This window comes from Berkeleyomyces rouxiae (genome assembly GCF_048999995.1).
Source record: "Berkeleyomyces rouxiae strain 22BRR77 chromosome Unknown BrBRR77_ptg000012l, whole genome shotgun sequence".
Classification (NCBI taxonomy): Eukaryota; Fungi; Ascomycota; class Sordariomycetes; order Microascales; family Ceratocystidaceae; genus Berkeleyomyces; species Berkeleyomyces rouxiae.
This window is the reverse complement of record NW_027396502.1, coordinates 1,653,413-1,674,582: the sequence shown is the minus strand read 5'-3', so window position 1 is coordinate 1,674,582 and position 21,170 is coordinate 1,653,413. Positions and strand designations below refer to the sequence as shown.

At 50.4% G+C, this 21,170-nt stretch overlaps 7 protein-coding genes across 7 annotated transcripts; 5 read left to right on the top strand and 2 right to left on the bottom strand.

Annotated features, from left to right (window-relative positions):
- Nucleotides 1-1,744: 1,744 nt before the first annotated feature.
- Nucleotides 1,745-2,557, top strand: BROUX77_007781 (uncharacterized protein; the record flags this gene model as incomplete). The annotated part of the gene is made up of 1 exon (XM_073752912.1): nucleotides 1,745-2,557. One exon carries the CDS (start codon nucleotides 1,745-1,747, stop codon nucleotides 2,555-2,557), a length of 813 nt encoding a protein of 270 aa, XP_073602074.1.
- A 155-nt stretch (nucleotides 2,558-2,712) lies between these two features.
- Nucleotides 2,713-3,868, bottom strand: BROUX77_007780 (uncharacterized protein; the record flags this gene model as incomplete). The annotated part of the gene is made up of 2 exons (XM_073752911.1): nucleotides 2,713-3,628; nucleotides 3,843-3,868. The coding sequence occupies 2 exons, from the start codon at nucleotides 3,866-3,868 to the stop codon at nucleotides 2,713-2,715; spliced, it is 942 nt and encodes a 313-aa protein (XP_073602073.1).
- Nucleotides 3,869-4,978: 1,110 nt separating this feature from the next.
- On the top strand, nucleotides 4,979-5,734 carry BROUX77_007779 (uncharacterized protein; the record flags this gene model as incomplete). The annotated part of the gene is made up of 1 exon (XM_073752910.1): nucleotides 4,979-5,734. The coding sequence occupies one exon, from the start codon at nucleotides 4,979-4,981 to the stop codon at nucleotides 5,732-5,734; it is 756 nt and encodes a 251-aa protein (XP_073602072.1).
- Nucleotides 5,735-6,150: 416 nt separating this feature from the next.
- On the top strand, nucleotides 6,151-7,093 carry BROUX77_007778 (uncharacterized protein; the record flags this gene model as incomplete). Its single annotated transcript, XM_073752909.1, has 5 exons — nucleotides 6,151-6,161; nucleotides 6,233-6,266; nucleotides 6,396-6,513; nucleotides 6,577-6,851; nucleotides 7,064-7,093. 5 exons carry the CDS (start codon nucleotides 6,151-6,153, stop codon nucleotides 7,091-7,093), a joined length of 468 nt encoding a protein of 155 aa, XP_073602071.1.
- Nucleotides 7,094-10,301: 3,208 nt separating this feature from the next.
- On the top strand, nucleotides 10,302-11,531 carry BROUX77_007777 (uncharacterized protein; the record flags this gene model as incomplete). Its single annotated transcript, XM_073752908.1, has 2 exons — nucleotides 10,302-10,307; nucleotides 10,479-11,531. The coding sequence occupies 2 exons, from the start codon at nucleotides 10,302-10,304 to the stop codon at nucleotides 11,529-11,531; spliced, it is 1,059 nt and encodes a 352-aa protein (XP_073602070.1).
- A 1,242-nt stretch (nucleotides 11,532-12,773) lies between these two features.
- Nucleotides 12,774-15,397, top strand: BROUX77_007776 (uncharacterized protein; the record flags this gene model as incomplete). The annotated part of the gene is made up of 5 exons (XM_073752907.1): nucleotides 12,774-12,946; nucleotides 13,246-14,007; nucleotides 14,824-14,854; nucleotides 14,905-15,210; nucleotides 15,329-15,397. The coding sequence occupies 5 exons, from the start codon at nucleotides 12,774-12,776 to the stop codon at nucleotides 15,395-15,397; spliced, it is 1,341 nt and encodes a 446-aa protein (XP_073602069.1).
- Nucleotides 15,398-16,649: 1,252 nt separating this feature from the next.
- BROUX77_007775 (uncharacterized protein) lies at nucleotides 16,650-20,352 on the bottom strand (the record flags this gene model as incomplete). Its single annotated transcript, XM_073752905.1, has 2 exons — nucleotides 16,650-18,439; nucleotides 18,507-20,352. The coding sequence occupies 2 exons, from the start codon at nucleotides 20,350-20,352 to the stop codon at nucleotides 16,650-16,652; spliced, it is 3,636 nt and encodes a 1,211-aa protein (XP_073602068.1).
- Between the last annotated feature and the right edge of the window lie 818 nt (nucleotides 20,353-21,170).

Genomic DNA, 21,170 nt, shown 5'->3' with positions numbered 1-21,170 from the left:
TGTAGAACTATGATATAGGGTATGCTTGTAGAAGTGCGAATGGCGGCGGGTCTTGCGATATAAGCAGACGGTCCTTTGTGCCACCATATATATGCGTGAGAATATGTATAAAGGCGACCTGGTGATAACCACTGGGTTTGGATCCAGGGTGAAAATGCGTGTCAAATGAAGCAATGGATACCCTACCCTATTCGAGTTATGGCGAGCGGTGAAAACGTGAAAGAAAGCAGTGACTAGTGTCCAGCAAATAAGGCTCACTATTCTGAACGGCGTGTAACAAGGGCACTGGCAAAGGCGCTTGGAGATAGTTGGTGTCGACTGAAGATCATCACGAACACGGAATAGCAAGAAGAAGAGAGGAAAGGGGCCGGTATACGGGATAGGCGGCGACTAGGTGGAAAAGATCACAAAGGCAGGCAAAGAAGAGAAGAGCTGGGAGCATGCAAAACAGAAGCCAAGAACAAACTGGGGAAGTTGGAAGAAGAAAAAAGAGAAAAAATGCAGAATGGAGTATAAGGGGAGGGCCCGGAGAAGCAGACGATGGAGGCGAATAGGGGGGGGGGGGAGGGGTTAAGTCTACATATAGTTGAATACTGGCGGTCCAACAGGCCCTTGGCCGGCATGCTGGCACTGCCTACGAGATCAAATTCTTCCTGTCACAACACCTGTGACGAGAAAAAAAATACCGGGCTGGGAATTATACACAAAGGTCGTACCTTGAACCAGCGAAGGATGGCACCTTTTATGCACGAGGATGGAGCCATATCTCCATTTTGGATTCAACCACCACTTAGAAGCCGGCCCAGGAAAATCCGGCAGCTGACTCCTGAGATTGCCTTCATGCCTGCAGATTCAACAAAAAGAAGGTGTTGAGCCGACGCACAGAAGCAGTGGCTCGGCCTCTTTTAGAGCCATACCAGGACGTACAGGTATAGTTATGTCTATGACTACTTGTACTTGTACTCTCGAGGCCCGGGCATCACGAGTCTTGGAGAGTATTACAAGACAGCTAATCGCCGTCTGTTGTGTGGGTTTGTGCTCCTGGTGCTCTACACACTGTGCGAGTTCGGTTCTTGCCACGGGGTAGGCCAACCAGGCCTTTGCAAAGAAGAGACGCCATCTACGACCAAAAGACCTATTACCGCCTGTATGAACACATGGATATGCGCGCAAGTACATTATATGCAACTTACATGTGTCAACGCGAATCTGCAATCCTACTTTCTGACAGTCCTGCACTGGACTTGAAAATGGAGTTGGCCCTGCATCGTCGTGACGTCTTAGCCAGCAGAAAAAAAGACTCGTTAGTTGGTTATTGCATAACTATGTATGTATGTAACTACCCCTCTTTTCCACATGCAAAGACAGTGCGTGCATCTACCCCGCACATACCTTATCGGCTTATCAACCCAGTAACCATGTATAAACCCCAAGGGCCACTCAAACCCTTGCCATTGCACCCCCAGGGGAGAGGGCAGAAAAAAGCTTTGTGAGACGTCAACCCAATGACGAAGTGGCGCTTGATCTCAAGCTCAAGTATGTTATAATCGTCTTCACTACTTTGCTTTTGCTGTAGTTTGAACTCTACATACCGTTTTGACACTGGCGCCCACACCTTCTCCTTATCATTTCATTCGTCGACGCTGACAAGGCATTCATCATCTTCATTAGCTTTGGGCAAGCTCTTTAACGCTGACTCCAATAACCACATTAATCCGGAATTTTACGCTTGTGACTCTTCGCCATGGCTACCGAATTTCAATTCCCTCTGCCCAAAAGCCTCCAATACCCCGCCTCGGCTCCTCCTACTCTCATTACACAAGGCGCTGAAGGCCGTGTTTACAAAACCACCTTTGCCGAGCCGACAATCGCTTGCGCCGTGAAACATCGGCCCTCCAAGCCTTACCGCCACCCCCTCCTCGACAAGAAGCTTACGAAAGCACGAATTCTCGCCGAGGCGCGCATTCTTGTCAAGTGCCTGCGCGAGGGCGTCCCCGTACCGGCCGTGTATGCCGTCGATGAGAACAACGGCTGTCTGACTATTGAGTGGATAGAGGGTGCGCCTGTCCGCGTCCGCGTCAATGAGTGGCTGGCTGCTCAGACGGCAGTGCTACCGCCGCTAACAGAGGATGCCGAGGCTGCGAGTATTGCCGCTGAGGCGGCGCAGAAGACAGGGCTTGATGCAGAACTGCGTGATGTGTTTCGGCGCATGGGCTGCGCGATAGGAAATCTTCACCGTGTGGGCATTGTGCATGGGGATTTGACGACGAGCAATGTAATGCTGCGGCAGACGGAAAAACAAGCCGAGGAGAAGTCGCTCCAGGGCGATATTGTAGTCATTGACTTTGGACTGGCGAGTCAGAGCAGTCTGGATGAAGATCGGGCTGTGGATTTGTACGTGCTAGAAAAGTCTATTGGTAGCTCGCATCCTCGCGCCGAGCATATATTTCCCGAGGTTTTGGAGGGATACAAACAAGGCTTCAAGAATGCCAGTGTGGTGCTCAAGCGATTAGAGGATGTCAGACTACGCGGCCGCAAGAGAAGCATGATTGGGTGAGGGATATTAGCATAATGCTATGGCACAGTTCAAAATGGAAAAAGTACTCTGGAGTAGTGACAGTAGTTTATGTATATTACAAAAAACGGAATGTTTTCACCTGCCTGTACGTAGTTATACTTGTTCCATGTTGAGTCTTCCCCTCACACCAAGCTCTAAGTAGATACTAAATCGGCACACGCAAAGTATCCCTTGTTTTCAATAACACCACGGTCACGCACAACCGCCGTGTACTTGACGACCCAGCGAGGGCGGAGGTCCCCCTGGAGTCCGTTCTCCTCGCCCGGGCCAGCAAGAAGACCAGCGCCTAGCTCTCCATGGCCTAACAGCTCCCGCAAGGTGCCACTGGGCAGCACATCCACAGTATCAGTGTGCGTGAATAGCTCAATGCCCTCCTTGTCCGCCAGCTTGGCCAGCGGTGGGGGCACTTTGCAGCAGTCGCGCACGCTGATCTGGTTGACCCGTGGCTTGATCTGCACTGCTTCGAGGAACTTGGCCAGCTTTTCACTGCCAAACTCCGACGTTCCCATTTTCTTGACGGCACCAGAGCGGTGCAGCTCCTCCAGGATGACCCACGTAGCCACCTCATCTTCAAAGTTGCCCTGCGTTGCGTTGAGCTGGTCGGCCTTCCACTCGCAGTCGCTTTCAAACGAGAGACCAGGGAATGAGACAATGAGTAGGTCGATTGCTGATATTCCTAGTTCCTTTCGGACCAGGTCTAACGCCTCGGCTGCATACGCGGCTCGCTCGGCAAGGGAAGCCAGTGGTAGGAAGAATAGTTTGACTGTGATATCATACCGACTGGGCTCGTCCTGCAGGCCAACCTCAGGCCATTGTATGCGGGGCACATAAAGAGTGTTCTCCCCGACAAGCTCCGTCCACGGCGGAAGCTGCGTATTCTGCAGCGTTTGCGACACACTTTCGGGAGCAGTGCCGGTTTCGTAGTCCAGCTCTTCGGCAAGATCCTCCTTGGTAGCCTCAACAGAGCCACGCAGCGAGGCCGTCAGCTCAAGATTAGAGCGGACACCTCCAGGAGACCGGATGAAGGAACGGCCGCTAGAAACAATGTTTCTGTTGATATGAGCAGGCAGGAAAGGCCAGCCGCAGTCAGCAAAGGTGTTTTAACCACGGGGATGAAAACTGAGGTGATTTTTTTTTTTTTTTTTTTCAGATTTGGTAATAAAGCTGTGGTATGGCGCAATCCGAGCCATAGAGAGAAAAAAAAACCAACCCTGAAACCGCCACAGAAGCGCACCGCAGGATAAACAGTTCGTAGTTTACATACCCAGTTGAAAGAAGCAGCTTTGCCATGATTCAGAAACCTCGCGTCCACAAGACAAGACGAAAGCAAAAATAGATGAGGGGAGACCAAGGAGGACCGGTAAAAATAAAGAAAAAAAAAACGAGGCCCAGAATATGCTGCGGGCACAAAGAAAAGAACGGGAAAAAGAGACGTCAAGTTGTTGGTGCGTTGCTCGTGATGCTGCGTTTGTGCCACAGAAGGATCCTTTATAGTGGAGAGACTAGCACGCCAAATCTCAGTGCACAATGAATCTTAGAATAGGGAGAGCATGGGAAGCACAAGCACAATAGACAATGGAGGCCGGCCGGTGCAATGGTGCGTTATTGCGGCGTGCGGTTGGGATGGTACGAGTGCTAAGATTTGCTCAGACAAGAAGCAAATCACGGAAGCAGTGCTGGATAGAAGCTCAGACGTGAGAAGTAAGTACATATGTACAACTAGTTAGTACATGCACAACTAACAGGAGCTATCAGATACATGGTACCTGTGGTGACAAGATAAGCCCTGAACTTGTCGCTATTTGAATACATACATACACACTCACTTGACTCCATTGGTCAGCAATTTTCTTAAGCCGCGGGTCTCCGGGTGCGCCTTTTTTGCTGTCTAGCCCAATTCATTCCTTGGGCTTACATAAGTGCCGATGGTGCTCCTGAGGTTCTGTAATCATGGGCCAGATTGCTCGCTTAGATATATATAGTTAATACACAAAGGCTGCTTGTTTTGCGTGCTGAACTGTATCTTGAATTCATATAAACATCATTACTTGTATCTACTTGCAGATTGTGAATCGAACTGAGGGTTTTATTCATAAATACTGAGGTAAGTTGTGCTATCTACTGGTATTTATGAGGGGGATGAGGGGTGGAGTCGGGTGTTGATGTTAGGGTTAGGGTTACACAACAACACATATGTATCACCATTAGCAATAAACCCCAATGGACCCTTGCCGTAACCCTCTATCAGGGTTCTGTGCAACCATTTCCATATTTCCCCCTGCAAACTGGGCTTTTTGTCTGTCCTTGTAACCACAAGCAAAACGTGTCCCCCTTTCACATCACCGGTTCAAAGCTGCACTCCAATCCCCTGCCGCCACCTTCGCCGAAAACGTCATCGTCATGCTCGACAACCAGGAAGCTGCTTACCGGCTCTTGGTCGGCCAACCCACTCTGACGTCGCAAGACATCATTCTCGATTTCCGCGCCACCGCCGACCGGTGGCCACTACGCACCCGCAACTCCATGTCACCTGGCCCCGGGAAGGTCATGGTACAGTGGATCCCCGGACACACCGACATCCCCGGCAACGAAGCTGCAGATCGGGCGGCCAAAGCAGCCGCATCCACCCCTCCTCCCGAGCATCATGAATCTGTGTCCAGCCTGGCGGCCCTCGCATCGTGGGCCCGGTCACAACACCTGAAGAACGTCACCGCCTACTGGCACGGCAACATCCCAGGAACATACCTGGAACTGCAGATCCCATGGTACGTAAAAGCCCCACCTGAACTCCATCTACCCCGATTCTACCTGAGCTACCTCCTGCAATGCCGGACAGCCCACGGGGACTTCGCCTACTATCATGAAAAGCTCGGGCATCCTCCAGAAGGGAGGACATGCGCCTGTGGCTCTGCCAAATCTCCCACGCACTTCCTGCTGTGCAGACCCGCCCGGAGGCAGGCGGAAATCGCCGAGCCCAAACTCCGCCTTGGTAGTATCCACGTCCTCCTGGGCACCCCCAAAGGCGCCATACTCTTTGCTCGCTTCTTAGGGGCATCAAATTTCCTGACGCGGTACGCCGTACCCGTCCACTTTCACCCCAATGAATCTCTGCCTGTGACAGGCCTGGCCGAAAGGCCCCAGTCATCATCTCCCTAAAGTAGTAGCCTCCACTCTCTCGTGTAGCTATATCATTGCACCCTGCGCATCGCGGGTGTTGGCCGTAGTTTTCATAGAAGTCCGCATGTCCCCACCAGGATGAGGTTGTGACTCACGAGCACCTTCCCCGGGCCTTGCCCCTAGGGTTGCCATGCACGTGACAGCTCCCTGCGCGACTATAAAAAGTAATAAATAAATAAAAATTCACATCACCGGTTGTTAAGAAGCTGCAAGGCTGAGCTTTCAACCTGCCCCTCCAGCTGTCTAAACTGTTCCTCTTGCCCCGAGCATCGCCTGTATTTGCAATACAACCAATCGATTGATATTCCTCTTATCAGCTTCGTTGCCTTAGTTTTGATCTTAGCCAGTCTTCTTTCTCTTCATTAATCTATCGGCCCCTCGTCATATCCAACGCAATGGCCATCCAGTATGTCGCAAAGAGTTGATCTCATGTAAAAGAGTTTAGCTGGCGCTGACCAATAATTCGGCCTCATTTAGATATCTAATCCTACTCTCACGGCAAGGCAAGGTGGTAGGTTAAATCGCAATCCATATGCGTACAAATGTGTCATTGCCCGAGAACCACGTACCTCTTTCTTCGGCGATGACTCCAAGCCTGCGCACGACTTGGCCTGCTGCTGACACAGATCAACTCTTATAGCGCCTGGCCAAGTGGTTTACCACGCTTTCTCCGAAAGAAAAGGCCAAGATTGTCAAGGATGTCACACAGCTCGTGTTGGCCAGAAGGACACGCATGTGCAACTTTCTCGAATACAAAGGCATGCCCCCCCTTCTCATTGTTGCTATATGGCCCTTTGCTAACCCTTTCTTCCTACTTCAAGACACCAAGATCGTCTACCGCCGCTACGCCTCGCTCTTCTTCATCACCGGCTGCTCGTCCGACGACAACGAACTCATCACTCTCGAAATCATTCACCGCTATGTGGAACAAATGGACAAGTACTACGGCAACGTCTGCGAACTTGATATCATCTTCTCATTCACTAAGGCGTATTACATCCTTGATGAAATCTTGCTAGCCGGAGAGCTACAAGAAAGCAGCAAAAAGAATATCTTGAAGTGTATATCACAGCAAGACTCACTAGAAGACATGGAGGTACGCATTATTCTGGCAGTCCTTACACTCTCTGGAAGTTCTCTTGTCGAGCTACTTCTTCAGACTCAAATCTCGCTTCACTATTCACACCCACTTCCCTTGACCCATAATGTCATCCCAGTGACTTTATCTCCCTAGTTTGGGAGGCCACGCCTTAGAGGTTTTCAGAGACTAACATGAAGTCACTTGTGCTCTCTTTCCGCAACCTCCAGGTTGAAGATGAAGTCACTCGCATCATTTAAACGTCGCGGGCATGGCGCGATAAGAAAGCCCCAACTACCTACGACAACTATACCCGTCTCGTCTTGCTTCATAGTTTCGATCGTTCCCTGCGCTAAACTCTGTACCTGTATGCCGATTTTTTCATGTGACTCTTGATTCTTCCAGTTCAGCTTCCTACTTGTTACACCAGGAAACACTTGACTGACATGTGCTTTCGACTGTTGTTTGTTGATGGTGATTAGGAATTGAACGAAATGGAGCAGTCCATGAAGGGGTTCGGCATACTATAAAACGACAAAGCTCGATGAGACGCAGCTTCTGCAGAAGCTGGCGCCCTGACGTACTAATAACCTACCTTTTCTTCTTTCTTTGTCATCTTGCTTTCTTTCTGGGCCATTCACTTTTTTCAACATATATTTCACCAGCTACGAATAACCTTTATGCAGCATTGTTTTGCTTTTGCTCCAGTCTTCCGGAACGTTTTACTTTTCAGCCTTTCTTTTATTTTTCTCCTCACATTACGCTACATTGCTCCCGGCGAGGCAATGAATCTACCATCATGCACACTTTTAAAACGATAATGAGAACGAGGCCATCATCGGTATATCTGGATGGTCGACTTTTGAGGCTTCACGCACGCCGCCAAAACGAATATTCGAGCTTCAAAATCAGTAACATGAGCGACACTTGTGCTACTGAGAAACTTGTTTTCTGGGTGAAGAGGATCCTGTCCACAACATGTTGGAAAAGGAATGGTAGCGAATTGCTATCGGGCTGGTTTGGGCCAGGCTTCAGAAATGTTTAGCTAGCTATCCGGCGCTTGCTTGTATCATGTATAGATCTTGGAGGGTAGAAAAACCACCCTCGTATACTTCAAGATGAGAGCGCGGCTATTTGGATGGATTGGTGGGCAAGTTGGTCGCTACTATTGACGAATGCTTTTGGCTCAAGTTGTGACAGGCGAGTCGAAATATCCTCGACTAGCCTGATGCAATACTCCACCATGCAGTTGTCATAACTACCCGTCCACACTTGCACTTACCCTCCGCCTAATAGCATGCGTGCCTCTTGTTTCACAGTTCTTAAGTGCTGCATTACTACTACTGGTGTTGTAAGAATCTCTGTCACCAGAAGTTATAGTAGCAGTGGCTGCAATACAGCGCACACGGCGGTTAAACAAGAGGACTTCAATCAAGTACTGTGGCAATGGTCCACATGTTGTTCTCCCAACCCTTTGCTTTTCATTTTTTATTTGCTGCTCTCTGTCGTGCATGTGCATTAAGCCTCCCTGGCTGCATTTGATACTAAAATATAGGGATTCAATGTCTTCTAGCTGTCCGACGATTTTTTGGCATGCATATTTTACGATGTCCCCGAACACGCGCTTTTTGATCTCCGAGAATTGATTTCCGACACAACACTCCCAGCTATTCAGTAGTAAGATGGCCAGGCTTGATCTTGAATAGCTCACCTCCGATATCCGCCATAAAACGGCCTGGAACAAACGAACGAAGCCTGCCATACCACAATGAAAATTACACATCGAATTATCTCGCCAAAAGCCGGCTTGCAAAACAGGACTGATTCCAGCCCGTGCATCGACCTTGGAAGCAAGCTCTCTAGCTGCCCATCTCCGTTTAGACTCCCTATGTCGCCCTCCCACGCTTGTTACATCACGCTTTCTGTGCATATGTGGTCATTCATGGCCAGCCAATGAGATGGTGATCGCAGTGCAGATGGACCCGTCCTCGTCTAGATTGCCTTGTCGTCAAACGACAGCTTGCGTGGGTGGGACAGATACGGAGGAGTGGGGAAGAGGGGAGGAGATAAGTGGAGCATCCCATGAGAAGAATAGTGGGGCCAGAGCAGGGCTAAAGTGTACTGCTAAGCCTAGTTGGGACTGGGGTCTGTTAGGCCTGTGTTGGGGGAACCATGCACCTGACATTTATCAGGCCAGGCTAAGATGACACCAAGTCGACAGCCAAGAGAGCCAGATGAAGGGGCTTCCCTTGATTGATAGGCCTTGTCTGCGAGGCGGCAGATTGAACGGAGAAAAGGTCCTATGGAAACAATACACGGGCAAAAAAGGGCAGCAGGAACCCAACCGCAATGACTACAGTCTCATGCAGAATTCGACGGGTGGCAGTGTCTTGGAGGGAGACTTTGGCACATGACGAACCCGCATGGCGGTGCATTCCGCCATTCCGACGCGGGCTTGTGCTCTATTACGCATGGTCGGCATGGGTGTGGGTACTGCTTGGACCTTGTAAAGGAAGAGGCAAATCTACGACCATCACACATACCAGCGATTTGCTTCAAACACGTTGCCTTGCCTAGCGTCAGTGACAGCGTCGGGGCAAGCAAGAAATGCGCATCGCGCAGAAGCAAGAGAACGAGCCAAAAATGGCCGGGCAGCAAATCACAGGCCGTAGCAGAGCCTTGTGCCTAAGGAATGCAATGAATAGACTAACGATACATTGGTCCAATGGTCAAAGTCTCTATTATTAGAGCCGGTCTTGCGATCACTATACGTCTCCAACTTGCCAAATGGGCAGTTGCCGGCTATTACGCTGCCTCACTAATGCTCCGTTGGGAGAAACATGTAACGCATTTGGCAACTTCCCACCCTAGAACCTGCCCAGCCAGCCAGCAACCACTAGCCAATCGTCGGCCGCGCTGCTCTTTCCTTTACTGTAAGCTATTACCGCATGGCCGCATGGCCAGTCACACCGCCGTCGCAGGTGATAAAGTTGGCCTTTACTCTAATTTCGGATGCGCTTGTTTTTTCTTCCTTTATTTTTTTCTCCTTCCATACAAACCTACCGCCCGCGTTGAGCAACCGCCTGTCGCGCTTCATCGTCTCCCTCCCACCGGTTTTTTTTTGCCCCTCCGCGCCCTTCTCTCCGTTTGCGTCGCATTTGGCTTCGATTGCTGCAGCTGCCAACTCACACGTCTCCAGCGCACGCCGCATAACAACGCCATCCGTCCTGTCCTTGGGCTTTTCATCCTGGCCTTATCTCAGGATTAACACCCAACTCTCATCTTGCTCTGGCACTTCCGGAGCCGCTGATCCCATCTACTCCAGCTTTAGTTTTTATTTGCAGAGAACAAGTCCGTCTTGTTACGCCGCTTTTTACAGGCTATCTCCATACTCGAATTGCACACTGCGGTTCCTCCAACAGTCATCATCTCTTCAACCTCAGCCAACTGTGGTTTACTGCCATCATCATGAAGGTACGCGCCTTTTTTTTCAGCGCAGCCTGACTTGAAGCGCTCAGAAGAAAAACATGCACTCTCTCCTATAGCTCCGCGGATGCTGCTCATGCAGCCCGCGAAGGGCTGCCCTTAGCCGTCTCTCCCATTGGCTTTATCATTGCTAACGCACCAATCCATCGCCCTTCTCAGTATTTACCACTCTCCGGGTTTGATACCGTCACCTCGGCCCTCAACTTCAACACTCCAGATTGCAATGTCACCGGTGGTTGTGATCTTTACACTACCAAGACTACCGGCTCAGATAAGAAGCTGTACAAGACCATCGATCGCGATCTGTCTTCCCATCAAGAAGAGCTTCTCCGCCTAGGCGCAAGCCTTTCCCCGCCCGAGAGCGATGCCATAATTAGCTCGTCACCAAACTTGGCCATGATCAATCATACTAGCGCATTTGGTCCCTTGTCCGATGTCTCCAGCCGCAAAACCTTTACGCACCTCATCGCAACCCTAAACGCTAGCCACCCGCATTATGACTTCTCAAATATCCTGCGCCCAACCGACTTCCACCGCGAGAAAAACCTGCGCAGAGTTATAAACGAGGTTACATCGTTGTTGCAAAGTGTACGGCCGAGCCACGACCCGAGCAGTCTATCACCAATGTCACCAAGCTGGGGCACGCAATGTTGGTCATTGATTGATAAGGAAATGCGACTGGAAGAGTGCACCGTCTTTAGTTATCAGCCCGATGCTGACCCCTTTGAAGAAGACGACCATCCTCTTTACTCTGCGCATTACTTCTTTTTCAATCGCACTTTAAAGCGCGTGGCCTATCTCTATGTGCGCATCGTGCCTGTCATGAGCTCACAAAGTCCTTCTATGCCGAGCCACCTGACGTCACTGGGCGCATTGCGCCGCTCGAGTATTGTTCCTGGCGGATTCGGGATGGATGCAGGTTCCCATTGGAACAGCGGAGCCACAAAACGGCCAAGCCAATGGAATCTACCAAGCGTTTCGCTGGACGGCGACGATGACGTTGATCTGGAGCCTGTCATGGAAGACGGGGAAGACGACTATGAGGGCTTTGTATGGAATCGTGGCGAGGACGGCGACCTCGTGCCGTTTTCTGATGATGACGACGTGGATGACTCATTTGATAATGACTACGACGACGACGGCCTGGATATGGAAATGGACTATAACCCATTCCCCATCAACTACCAGGTCACAGGAAAAGTCGGGTCTTGAGGCATTTCACCTGCGTTTCAACATAAATGCCGTACTTGAGCTAGATAACTTTTTCCTGGCACATCAACTGAGCTTTGACCCCGTCATTATTCTATCGAGATCCAGATCAAGGGAGTTAATCTACCAGCGGTAGCAGTGCGATAGGTGCTCGCCTAGAGCCCCCTTTCCACTGTAGTATCGGGTTTCTTTTCGTTGACGCCATATTTGGCTGTATTATGGGTTTTAATTGCATTTCTCTATTCCGCACTTGGACGGCTGATCCGTGGCCTAGCGCGGACAGAACACGCACATTTGCCATATGGATGACGTTTGTTTTGTTGTTTTTATATCATCAATACTGTTGTTGTTGTGTCTTGTTTGTTTTCTCTTTTCTGGCTTCTCTGATATTGCTTCATGCGACTTTTTAGTATTTTATTCTTTGTTTTTTCTCCATCTTCACATCGTGTGAAGCAGGACACGAAAGACGTGTTGCGTCGCTGGCTTCTCAGCTATTTGCAGTTGTTTTTGTTTTATTTGATCGTTGATGGAATACGATTTTATATGAACCTATTGTGCTGTACAGTCTGAAATATGTGACAAGAATTCAAGGCCTCTTGGATAGATATTGATTGTTGTAGATTTCGATATAGAAACACATATATGTATGTATGAACTGTGTGGTGGCTCTTGGAGCATTCCACTCAACGAAACTGTCAAGTTCACAATCTGTTCACCAACCTTTTTATCACGTTCGCATTCATATGGATCAAGTTCATGTTGCTGTAATGGATTTTTGTGTCTGCCATTAGTGGTAGGGCAATGACGTAGTTTTGTGGACCCACTGAGCTCATTGTGTAACTTGTGCTTAAGTTAGCGTGAGAAACACCAAGACGAGCCTTCCAAGAACATTGAAGACTTTGAAATTTCCATCACCAGTCTCCCACTCCATCTCTGGTGTTCTATAGACTAATGTTTCTGCCAATGAGACGCAGAGATGTGCTTTCTGCCATGGCTGTAGGCGAGGCCAATCACGTAGCCGTTAGGCAGCCTGCATTCCGCCCGCATACAGTTGGATGAGCCTGAATGTCGATATGTGCTTTCGAAACCTCCTCCAACTCTGTATTTACCCCCGCGCGGAAAGGGGAAACCAAGGGAGACCTGATTCTCAAAAACACCTCAACTTTGTCATTTCATTCCAGCGAAAAACAAAAACACCATCAACCCGCTATTGCCGATATCCTACGCTCCCCTGCCGTTAACAGGATGGAGGCACTAGCTGCTGCTACCTCTGTCATCGCACTCGTTGAGTTGGCTGCTAAAATTGGCTCGCTGTGCTTGCAGTACAGCAAAGCTGTCAAAAACTCCAGTACTGAAATTAGTCGGCTCCAAGAAGAAATTGCTCGTCTAGAAAATGTCACCAAGCAAGTTCACGACATGTTAGAGAAGCCAGAGGGACGAGAGCTCAAACAGTCCGAGAGTCTAGATCGGGTTCTCAAACAGAGTCACACTCAACTGAAGGAGCTAGATCAAAAACTTCAGTCCAACCCTACTAAAACATGGAGAACAGCATTTACTCATGCACTGAAATGGCCTTTTCAACGTGTGGAAGTGGAGGGACTTGTTGGGACCATTCGGGGATACAACGAAACCATCTCTCATATTCTTCAAGTTCACCAGACGTAAGGTGTTCCCCTCCTACTTTTCTCAGGCACACTCTAACAAATCTTTGCTCTAGTAATCTCCTTCACAAACTCTGGCTCAAAACAATTCTGGACACTCTGCCCACCGCAAACGGAGCATCATTTGACTCCCACGACGAATCACGGAATGCCGTCTGTCTGCCAGGGACGCGAATGGAGCTTATAAACGATATCAAAAAGTGGGCGAGTGATGCTTCTTCCGAGTCTCTCTTTTGGTTGAAAGGCATGGCTGGCACAGGAAAATCTACCATTTCTCGGACGATTTGCCGTAGCTTTGAAGAGTGTGGCCAGCTTGGCGCAAGCTTCTTTTTCAAGAGGGGCGAGGGTGACCGTGGCAACCTGTCAAGATTCGTGACGACGCTCGCCGCCCAGCTCACCGAGAAGTACCCGGACTTTGCACAAAACATCAACACGGCGATCGGTGATGACAAGAGTATTGTGAGAAAGGGGCCCGAAGATCAGTTCAAGAAGCTCATTGAGGAACCGCTGGGCAAAATTCCTCATGGGCCTCATAAAGGGCCTTCTATTGTGTTTGTCATTGATGCGCTTGATGAGTGTGACAATGACGATGATATCGAGCTCATCATTCGCCTCTTTTCCTCGTGCGCGAAAGTTGCCAACCCAAACATGAAGCCAAAGTGGCTCATCACCAGTCGACCTGAGCTACACATCCGTCTTGGTTTCGGCGCTATCAGCGGAAAATTCCAGGACCTTGTTCTTCATGATAAATCGCCCAACTCCATCGAGCGTGATATTGCCACGTTCTTGAAACACGAGCTGGAGAGAATTAAGACCAGGTACAACGGTTCTGTGCCCTCCAATAGACAATTGCCTCCCGACTGGCCTGGAAATAATAGAATCCAGATTCTCGTGAGCATGGCCATCCCGCTCTTTATCTTTGCAGCGACAACCTGTCGGTTTCTTGCCGATCGAAGATACGGCCATCCGGGCAGACGACTTGATGAAGTATTGCGTCTGCATACAGAGAGTCAAGTGTCGCAGCTAGATGCAACCTACTTGCCTGTCTTGAACAGGCTCATCCACGGCTTGTCGGATGACAACCAAATGGCTGTGACAGAGAGGTTTCGGCAGATCGTTGGTCCTATTGTTATCGCTGCAACCCCTCTCTCAACTGATGCCCTAGCACAGCTCCTCGGTATCCCGAAAGACATAATCAACACCCAACTTGACCTATTACATTCAGTCCTCGAGGTACCAACAGCGAATCACTTACCGGTTCGGCTACTCCATCTATCCTTTCGCGACTTTTTAGTAGATCCGGGAAAGCGTGGGAAAAGCCCATTTTGGATAGATGAAGCGGAAGTTCACTTTGAGTTGGCTATGAACTGTTTGTATATCATGAACGAGCGCTTAAAGCAAGACATTTGTCAACTCGTGCTGCCAGGCACAAAGTGCGCCGACATCAAGGACGAAACCATACAAAACCATATTCCCTCGGAACTGCAATATGCTTGTTGTCATTGGGTTAAACATGTGGACAGATCTGAAATTATTATCGATGATAGGAGTGAAGTCCTCCCATTCCTAGAGGAGCATTTGCTCCATTGGTTAGAAGCAATGAGTCTACTGGGAAGGGCCTGGCACTGTCCCAGAGACCTGAGGTCTCTAAAAATGATTCTTGAAGTAAGTGCTGATCATGGACTAGATACGACCGATAAGCTAACAGTCTACAGCCAGAGGGGAGCGAGACTCTAGAAGCCCTTTTAGAGGACGCTTCACATTTCATACAACGTGATCTGTCAACGATCACCAAGACTCCTCTTCAGCTCTATTCGTCCCTGCTTGCCTTCGCCCCAAAGAATAGTCTGGTTCGACGAATCTTTGAACAAGATATTCCAAAGTGGATGATGCTAAAGCCACAAACAGACAATGAATGGCTCCAAAAGCAAGAGACTTTGGAACGCCACAACGACAAAGTATTCTCAGTGGTATTTTCGCCTGATGGCAAGCTCGTCGCCTCGGCTTCAATGGATCTAAAGGTGCGGCTCTGGCGAACCAATGACGGCACTTGTGCCAGAGAGCTTAAGGGCCACACGGCATATGTGTTTTCCCTGGCCTTTTCACCTGACAGCAGGCTCGTGGCCACGGCTTCAATAGATCGAACGGTACGACTCTGGCGATCTGAAGATGGCACCTGCGTCCAAGAGCTTCAGGGCCAAGGTATAATAATAAGTTCTTTGGTATTTTCACTTGACAGCAAACTTATCGCCTCGGCCTCAATTGATAAAATAGTGTCCGTTTGTCGAACCGGTGACGGCACTTGCGTCCGAAAGGTCGAAAGATACACCAATACTCTGAAATTCGACACTCTTGGGGCCTTTCTTCTTACTGACCAAGGCCCCATAGCTCTTTCTGACCAGCCGTTGAATGACGAAATAGATTTCCCGCCTCCTGTCGAGATATCCTGTGAATTCAGCTCTATCTCAGAGGGTCGCTGGATTCTCTGGAAAGAAACTCCATTCCTGCGGATCCCTGCTAGATTTCGTGATGAATATCCATCAGTTAATGGATCTACTGTGGTACTTAGGGGTCGAGATGGGGGGGTTACTATCATGAAATTTGGGGACCTCGAGTTTATGAGGCCAGCTATAGAGTCTGTAATCCTGGAGCAAGATACATAGTTAGAAACAGAGCGTCCTGCCCTTCGAAAAAGTCAATACACTACATCTTTCTCACTGGTAGACGAGTACTTGTCACGGTGCTTAGCAGCTTCACCAATCAGTCACAGATGATTAGGAAGCAAAAGTTTATGAAAAAAAACGCCAAGCAAAAAACTTTCCTTTGCATTGAAGAAACCAAAAAAGGAAACAAGAGACACAAAGGTCCCGCTATAAAGTAAACTCCTCTCCTGGAAGTATTTTATAAAAAAAAGATGTGAAAAAAAAAGTTCAAGAAACTCCGATACAAAAACAAAATTAACAAAGTTCAATGGATCCCAACACCGAGACTATGCAGACATAAAACAGCAAAATGGAAAAAGACAAAAAATGGTGGCCTGTACAGGCGCCTCCTACCTCACAAAGCATCAAAAAAGAGACATTTGAGAGAGAAAGAAGGGAGAGGGGGAGAAAGCAGGCTCTGCATGTATGACAGACAAAGAGACCTGGTGGGAGTGTGAGAGGCAGCGAAGAAGAGGGAAAAAAAAAGGCCAAAAGAAAAGAGGGTGGTATCATGAACAAGGTAAACAAGAAAAACAAAAGACAAAGCTGCGCTTAGGTGGCGTGCAACGGGGGAGGGCATGATGAAGCGGTGAAGAAGGTGAGAGGGAGAGAAGGGGGTCTTTGAGTAAGTCTATAGCAGAAGAGGTATGCAAATGTGCCAAACGCATGGAAAGTAAATACAAAGCAAGAAACAAACAGAGGAACATGAAGGGAAAGAAAAGGGAAAAAAAGGAAGACAAGAATAAGCAAGGCTCGGCTCAGGACACGCGCTCCGTCACGCCACCGATCGTCGCGACCGGTGCAAGGAACTCGGACCCCTTTTCGGCATCGAGCTTGACGCTCTTCTCGCTCGCGCGCTCAGGCGGCGGCGTCGGCACGCCGTGGGCCAGCGGGTCGGGCATCTCGGCGTCGCCGGGGGTAGGCGTGGGCGTGGGCATGGGGGTGTTGTCGGCGGTGCGGTGGCCGACGGTGGTGGCGTGGTCGGACTCCTCAACCTCGTGGATGGTGGAGAACTTCTTGAGAATCTGCTTGAGCGCGCGGCGGCGGATGGGCTTGCTGAGGAACTCGTTCATGCCCGACTCGAGGCAGTCCTTGATATTGCTTTCCTCGGAAAAGGCTGTCAGCGCGACAATGGGCGCGGTGAAGCCCATTTGCCGGATCAGGCGCGTGCTCTGCAGGCCGTCGACGTTGGGCATCTGCACGTCCATGAAGACCAGGTCAAACGTCGAGCCGGCGTCCATGACGGCCTTGACCGTCTCAAACGCCTGCTGACCGTCGCGGGCAACGGTCACGTTGTTAATGCGCTCTATCTTGAGCATGCGGCTGACCACTTCGATGTTGGTGTTGTTATCGTCAGCGACTAGCACACGCAGACGCCCACACTCGCTCTTCTCGGCGACAACTGTCGGGCACTTTTGCGGCTCGGGTCTGGCGTTGTCGGGAGCAGCTTCCGGCGTGGATGGAGCAAAGTAAGGCCGGCGGAGACCAACAAGGCGGGGCTGTGAATCGGCGGTGGGCGAGTGCGGTGCATCGTTTGAAGTCTTGGTGGCGCTGCGGATAACTTCAACGTCGAGGGTCTCATGGAAGCTTTGGGGCCGAGATACACTTTGATGCGTTGGCCCCGGGCCAATGTAGCCAATGGGGATTTGCATGGTGAACGTCGAGCCAACATTAACTTCGGATTGGAGCGTGATGCGGCCGCCCATCAGGTTTGCAAGCTGTTGGCAAATGCTCAGGCCCAACCCAGTGCCGCCAAACTTGCGACTCAGGCCAAGATCTCCTTGAACAAACGGCTCAAAGACACGATGTTGCATGTGGGTACTAATGCCAGGGCCAGTGTCCTCAATCTCAAAGTGGAACATGTAGGGGCGAGTGTTTGACGGGGCTTGCGCGGGGCTAGTCTCGCGGATGATGGAGTAGGATACGGCACCCTTTGGGTCAATGGGATTCAAGCTGAGAGCAGTGCCCTCAGTCAGAATCATCTTGGGCGCACCAGACTTGGGAACCATGCCATCACCAGGCTTGACGTGTTGCGAGGCTTGGGAACGAATGGAAGCCGGTCCGAAACGGCTGCGAACATTTGTTATTCCGTTGTTGGACTTGGAATAGCGGGAAATGGAGGATGTCCGACTGTCCTCGCCTTGTGTTCCGTTGACGCTACTCTCCGGGGTTTCCATAGGCCCAACACACTTGATTCTGACGTTGACAATGCCGCCATCACTGCTGAACTTGATGCTGTTGTTCACCAAGTTAATAATGACCTGCTGTATCCGATGAGGGTCACCCCACAACCACATGTCCTTGAGCATACAGGTGCCAGGAGGGCCCATGCCATCGGGTGAGGCGACAGTTCCATCGGCGCCTTCATAACTGAGGAACTTGACGTCCAAGGTGATGCGCCTTTCGCGAGCTTGCTTTTCAAAGATGGCGGAGATCTGTGAGCTAATGTCAGAGAGAGGAAACTCTACTTCTTTCAACACAAGTTGCTGGCCAATCTGATTTTTGGAAAAGCTAAGAAGATCCTCAAGAAGATGCAGAAGCAATTCGCCTAAAGCAGAGTTAGTAAGTACTGCTTTCTGTGAAGTCTAGGATATTGATTGATGGGCCCAACTTACCAGATTTGTATAAAACACCCAAAGATTCCTTGATATAATCGATGCTATCTGTGGACATACAGATGGTGGCCATGCCCAGAATGCCGTTCAGGGGGGTTTTCAACTCGTGCGAAATGTTGGCAATAAATAGTGTCTTGCTTTCGTTGGCAGCTTCAGCGGCCTTCTTGCTAATTTCCAGTTCGCGAGTGCGTTCGAGCACTTTTTCATCGAGCAGCTGGTATTGCTTGGTGAGTTCTTCGCTCATATCGTTGAAGGTTTTGGTAAGTTCGGTAAGTTCATCCTTGATGAAATGGCGGCGGTCCGGCACTTTGGCGGGAATCATGAAGGTTCGTCTCGCATCGCCAGACCTGTCGTGTCGTCGCGTGGTTGTGTGGCGGAGACCAACGCGTTCCAATATACCGGAAACAAAGCCTCGGTTTACTGGCGTGGCACCCCCACCCTCGGGGTCTTCTTTGTCATCCATTGCACCTGGGCCGTATACGGTCTCAGTGTAACCAGGAGGAGCAATAGTCTTTTCCGTGGCGGCCTTGAGTCTGCGGATGGGTAGTACACTCACATGCGCAAAGGGTATGACGATGATCATGATGACACCAACAGTTCCAAATACAGTGCCTAGGAGAATATTCCGCAGCTTAACCATTGGTGCGAAGGCCTCTTCACGTGCCTGTTCCACAAGCACAGTCCAGTTTGCAAGACTTGTATTTGTTCGTGCAAAGCCAACAGCAACCTTGTAGCCCTGTTCATTGGTGGTGGACAGAAAGGCACTGGCGTTGTTGACCGAGTTAAACTGCTCAGCATATGATTCCATCAGGGCTGGATACTGGCTAACGTTGAAATACTGGGTATCTTCGATTGTGGAAGCAGCGGAACTTCGTAGTGAGTGGCGGTCAGTTTGGCCAGCAAGTGGAGCGGGCGGAAGAAGAAAGTGGACGCGGTAGCCACCAATACGAGACTTGGAGACCTTGAACTGATCGGTAGTAGCGGAGTTGGTCATGTTAAAACGATTGGTGGGATTTGACGGGCCAATGACTAAGACGAGGCCGGTTTTACCTAGACCTTCTCGTGATGTTGTAGCAGTAAAGATGGATGTAGCCTTGGCGACGACAGTAAGATAGCCCAGGACGAATCGGCCGGGGCTGCTGGACTGGTAGATTGGGATGGTCAGAGACATCAGGGCGAAGGTACCGTTGATGGTCAGAGGGCCAAGAAGCAGACCACGCTCGCCGTTCATGCGGAAAGTGTCGAATGCATAGACATCGGTCAAGTTGACGGACGGGTTGGCCGGATCGGGTTGGTCGGTCTCCTTGTAGGTGAGGGTGGGATATAGAGAAGCCGGGTATCCAGCGGGAGTGTCGGACACATAGACAGTGTCGGAGGTGTTGTCGTCGGGAAGAGCAATCTTTGTGATGCTGTTGCCAGTGACGTTCAGGACGCCATGGGGATTTCCGGTATCATTTCTGGTGTAGACGCGGCACTGCAGAAGATTGCCCAGGCCAGGAGCACTAAGGGCGGCCTGGAGAGACTCGTTGGCCGGAGACCAGTTGGTTTCGTTTTGGTAGAAGAACTCGAGCGAGTTCTGAACCAGGATACGCGAGCCGAGAGACTGGATGTTCATGTACATGGCGTCGAGTTCCGAGGATATGCGGATGGCCTTTAAAGAGGCAGTCAGGGCCAAGCGATCTGATTCGACGTCCTTGACAAAATTGTTGACAAAGATCCAGGTCGGTATGGCCACAACGGCCAAGGCGACCACGACGGCGAGCAGCACCAGAAAGGCCAGCTGCTCGCGGATGTTGATCCGCATCGAGGTCGGTAGACATGACAGGAACCATTTAGGGCGCACCATGGTAGGCAGATGGCTGCGGGCGGGGGCAGGCCACCTCGGAGAAGACGGCGCGGGCGGGCGGGTTTAGGTAAGATGGCGGGTGTCCTGGGACTGGGCCACAGTAGCGAGGTCAACCAAAGAGGCCCGGCCTGGCGAGGTGAGGGCCAAGCGGCGAGGTAGCGAGAGATTTGAGTCGGGGGATTCTAAGCGTGTGTGGTGGAAGGCAGCCACATGGACATGGTTCGATGCGCGTGAGGACAAGACGAGGCACGACGCTGCAGAAGGGCGTTGTGGTTCGTGAGGCCAGAGGCGGCACGTCGGCGGTCGAGAAGCCGGCAGCGAGACAGAGAAAGAAGGGCGTGCTCGGGCGTGGGAATGTTGCGATTCGGTGGTGGCGTGTTGCTCATGTAGCTGGTGAGCAAATAACGATTCGGAAGAGCGGCGATGGAGTGGTGGACACTGCAGCAGAGATGCAGGCGCAGGCGCAGGGAATGGAAGAGAAGAAGAGAAAAGAAAAGAGACGGTGGGGAGAAGTGCAGAAAAAGGTCGCAAGTATCGAGATTGCTGGCAACGAACGGCCGGGAGACGCAGACACACAATTCAGCACAAGTCTGGCAGCAGCGAGAGCGAGAAAGTCTGCAGATCGTGATGGCAAGCAGAAAGAAAAAAAAAAGAATAAAAAAAAATAGCAAAACATAAAAAGGCCAAAGCCATGAGAAACCACCACGGTGGTGAGCGCAAGACAAAAAGAACAGAATCAAATAAATTCGACATAAATTGTCCACAGGAACAAAGAGACACGACACGACGCCACACCACATGACATGACGCAGAACTGG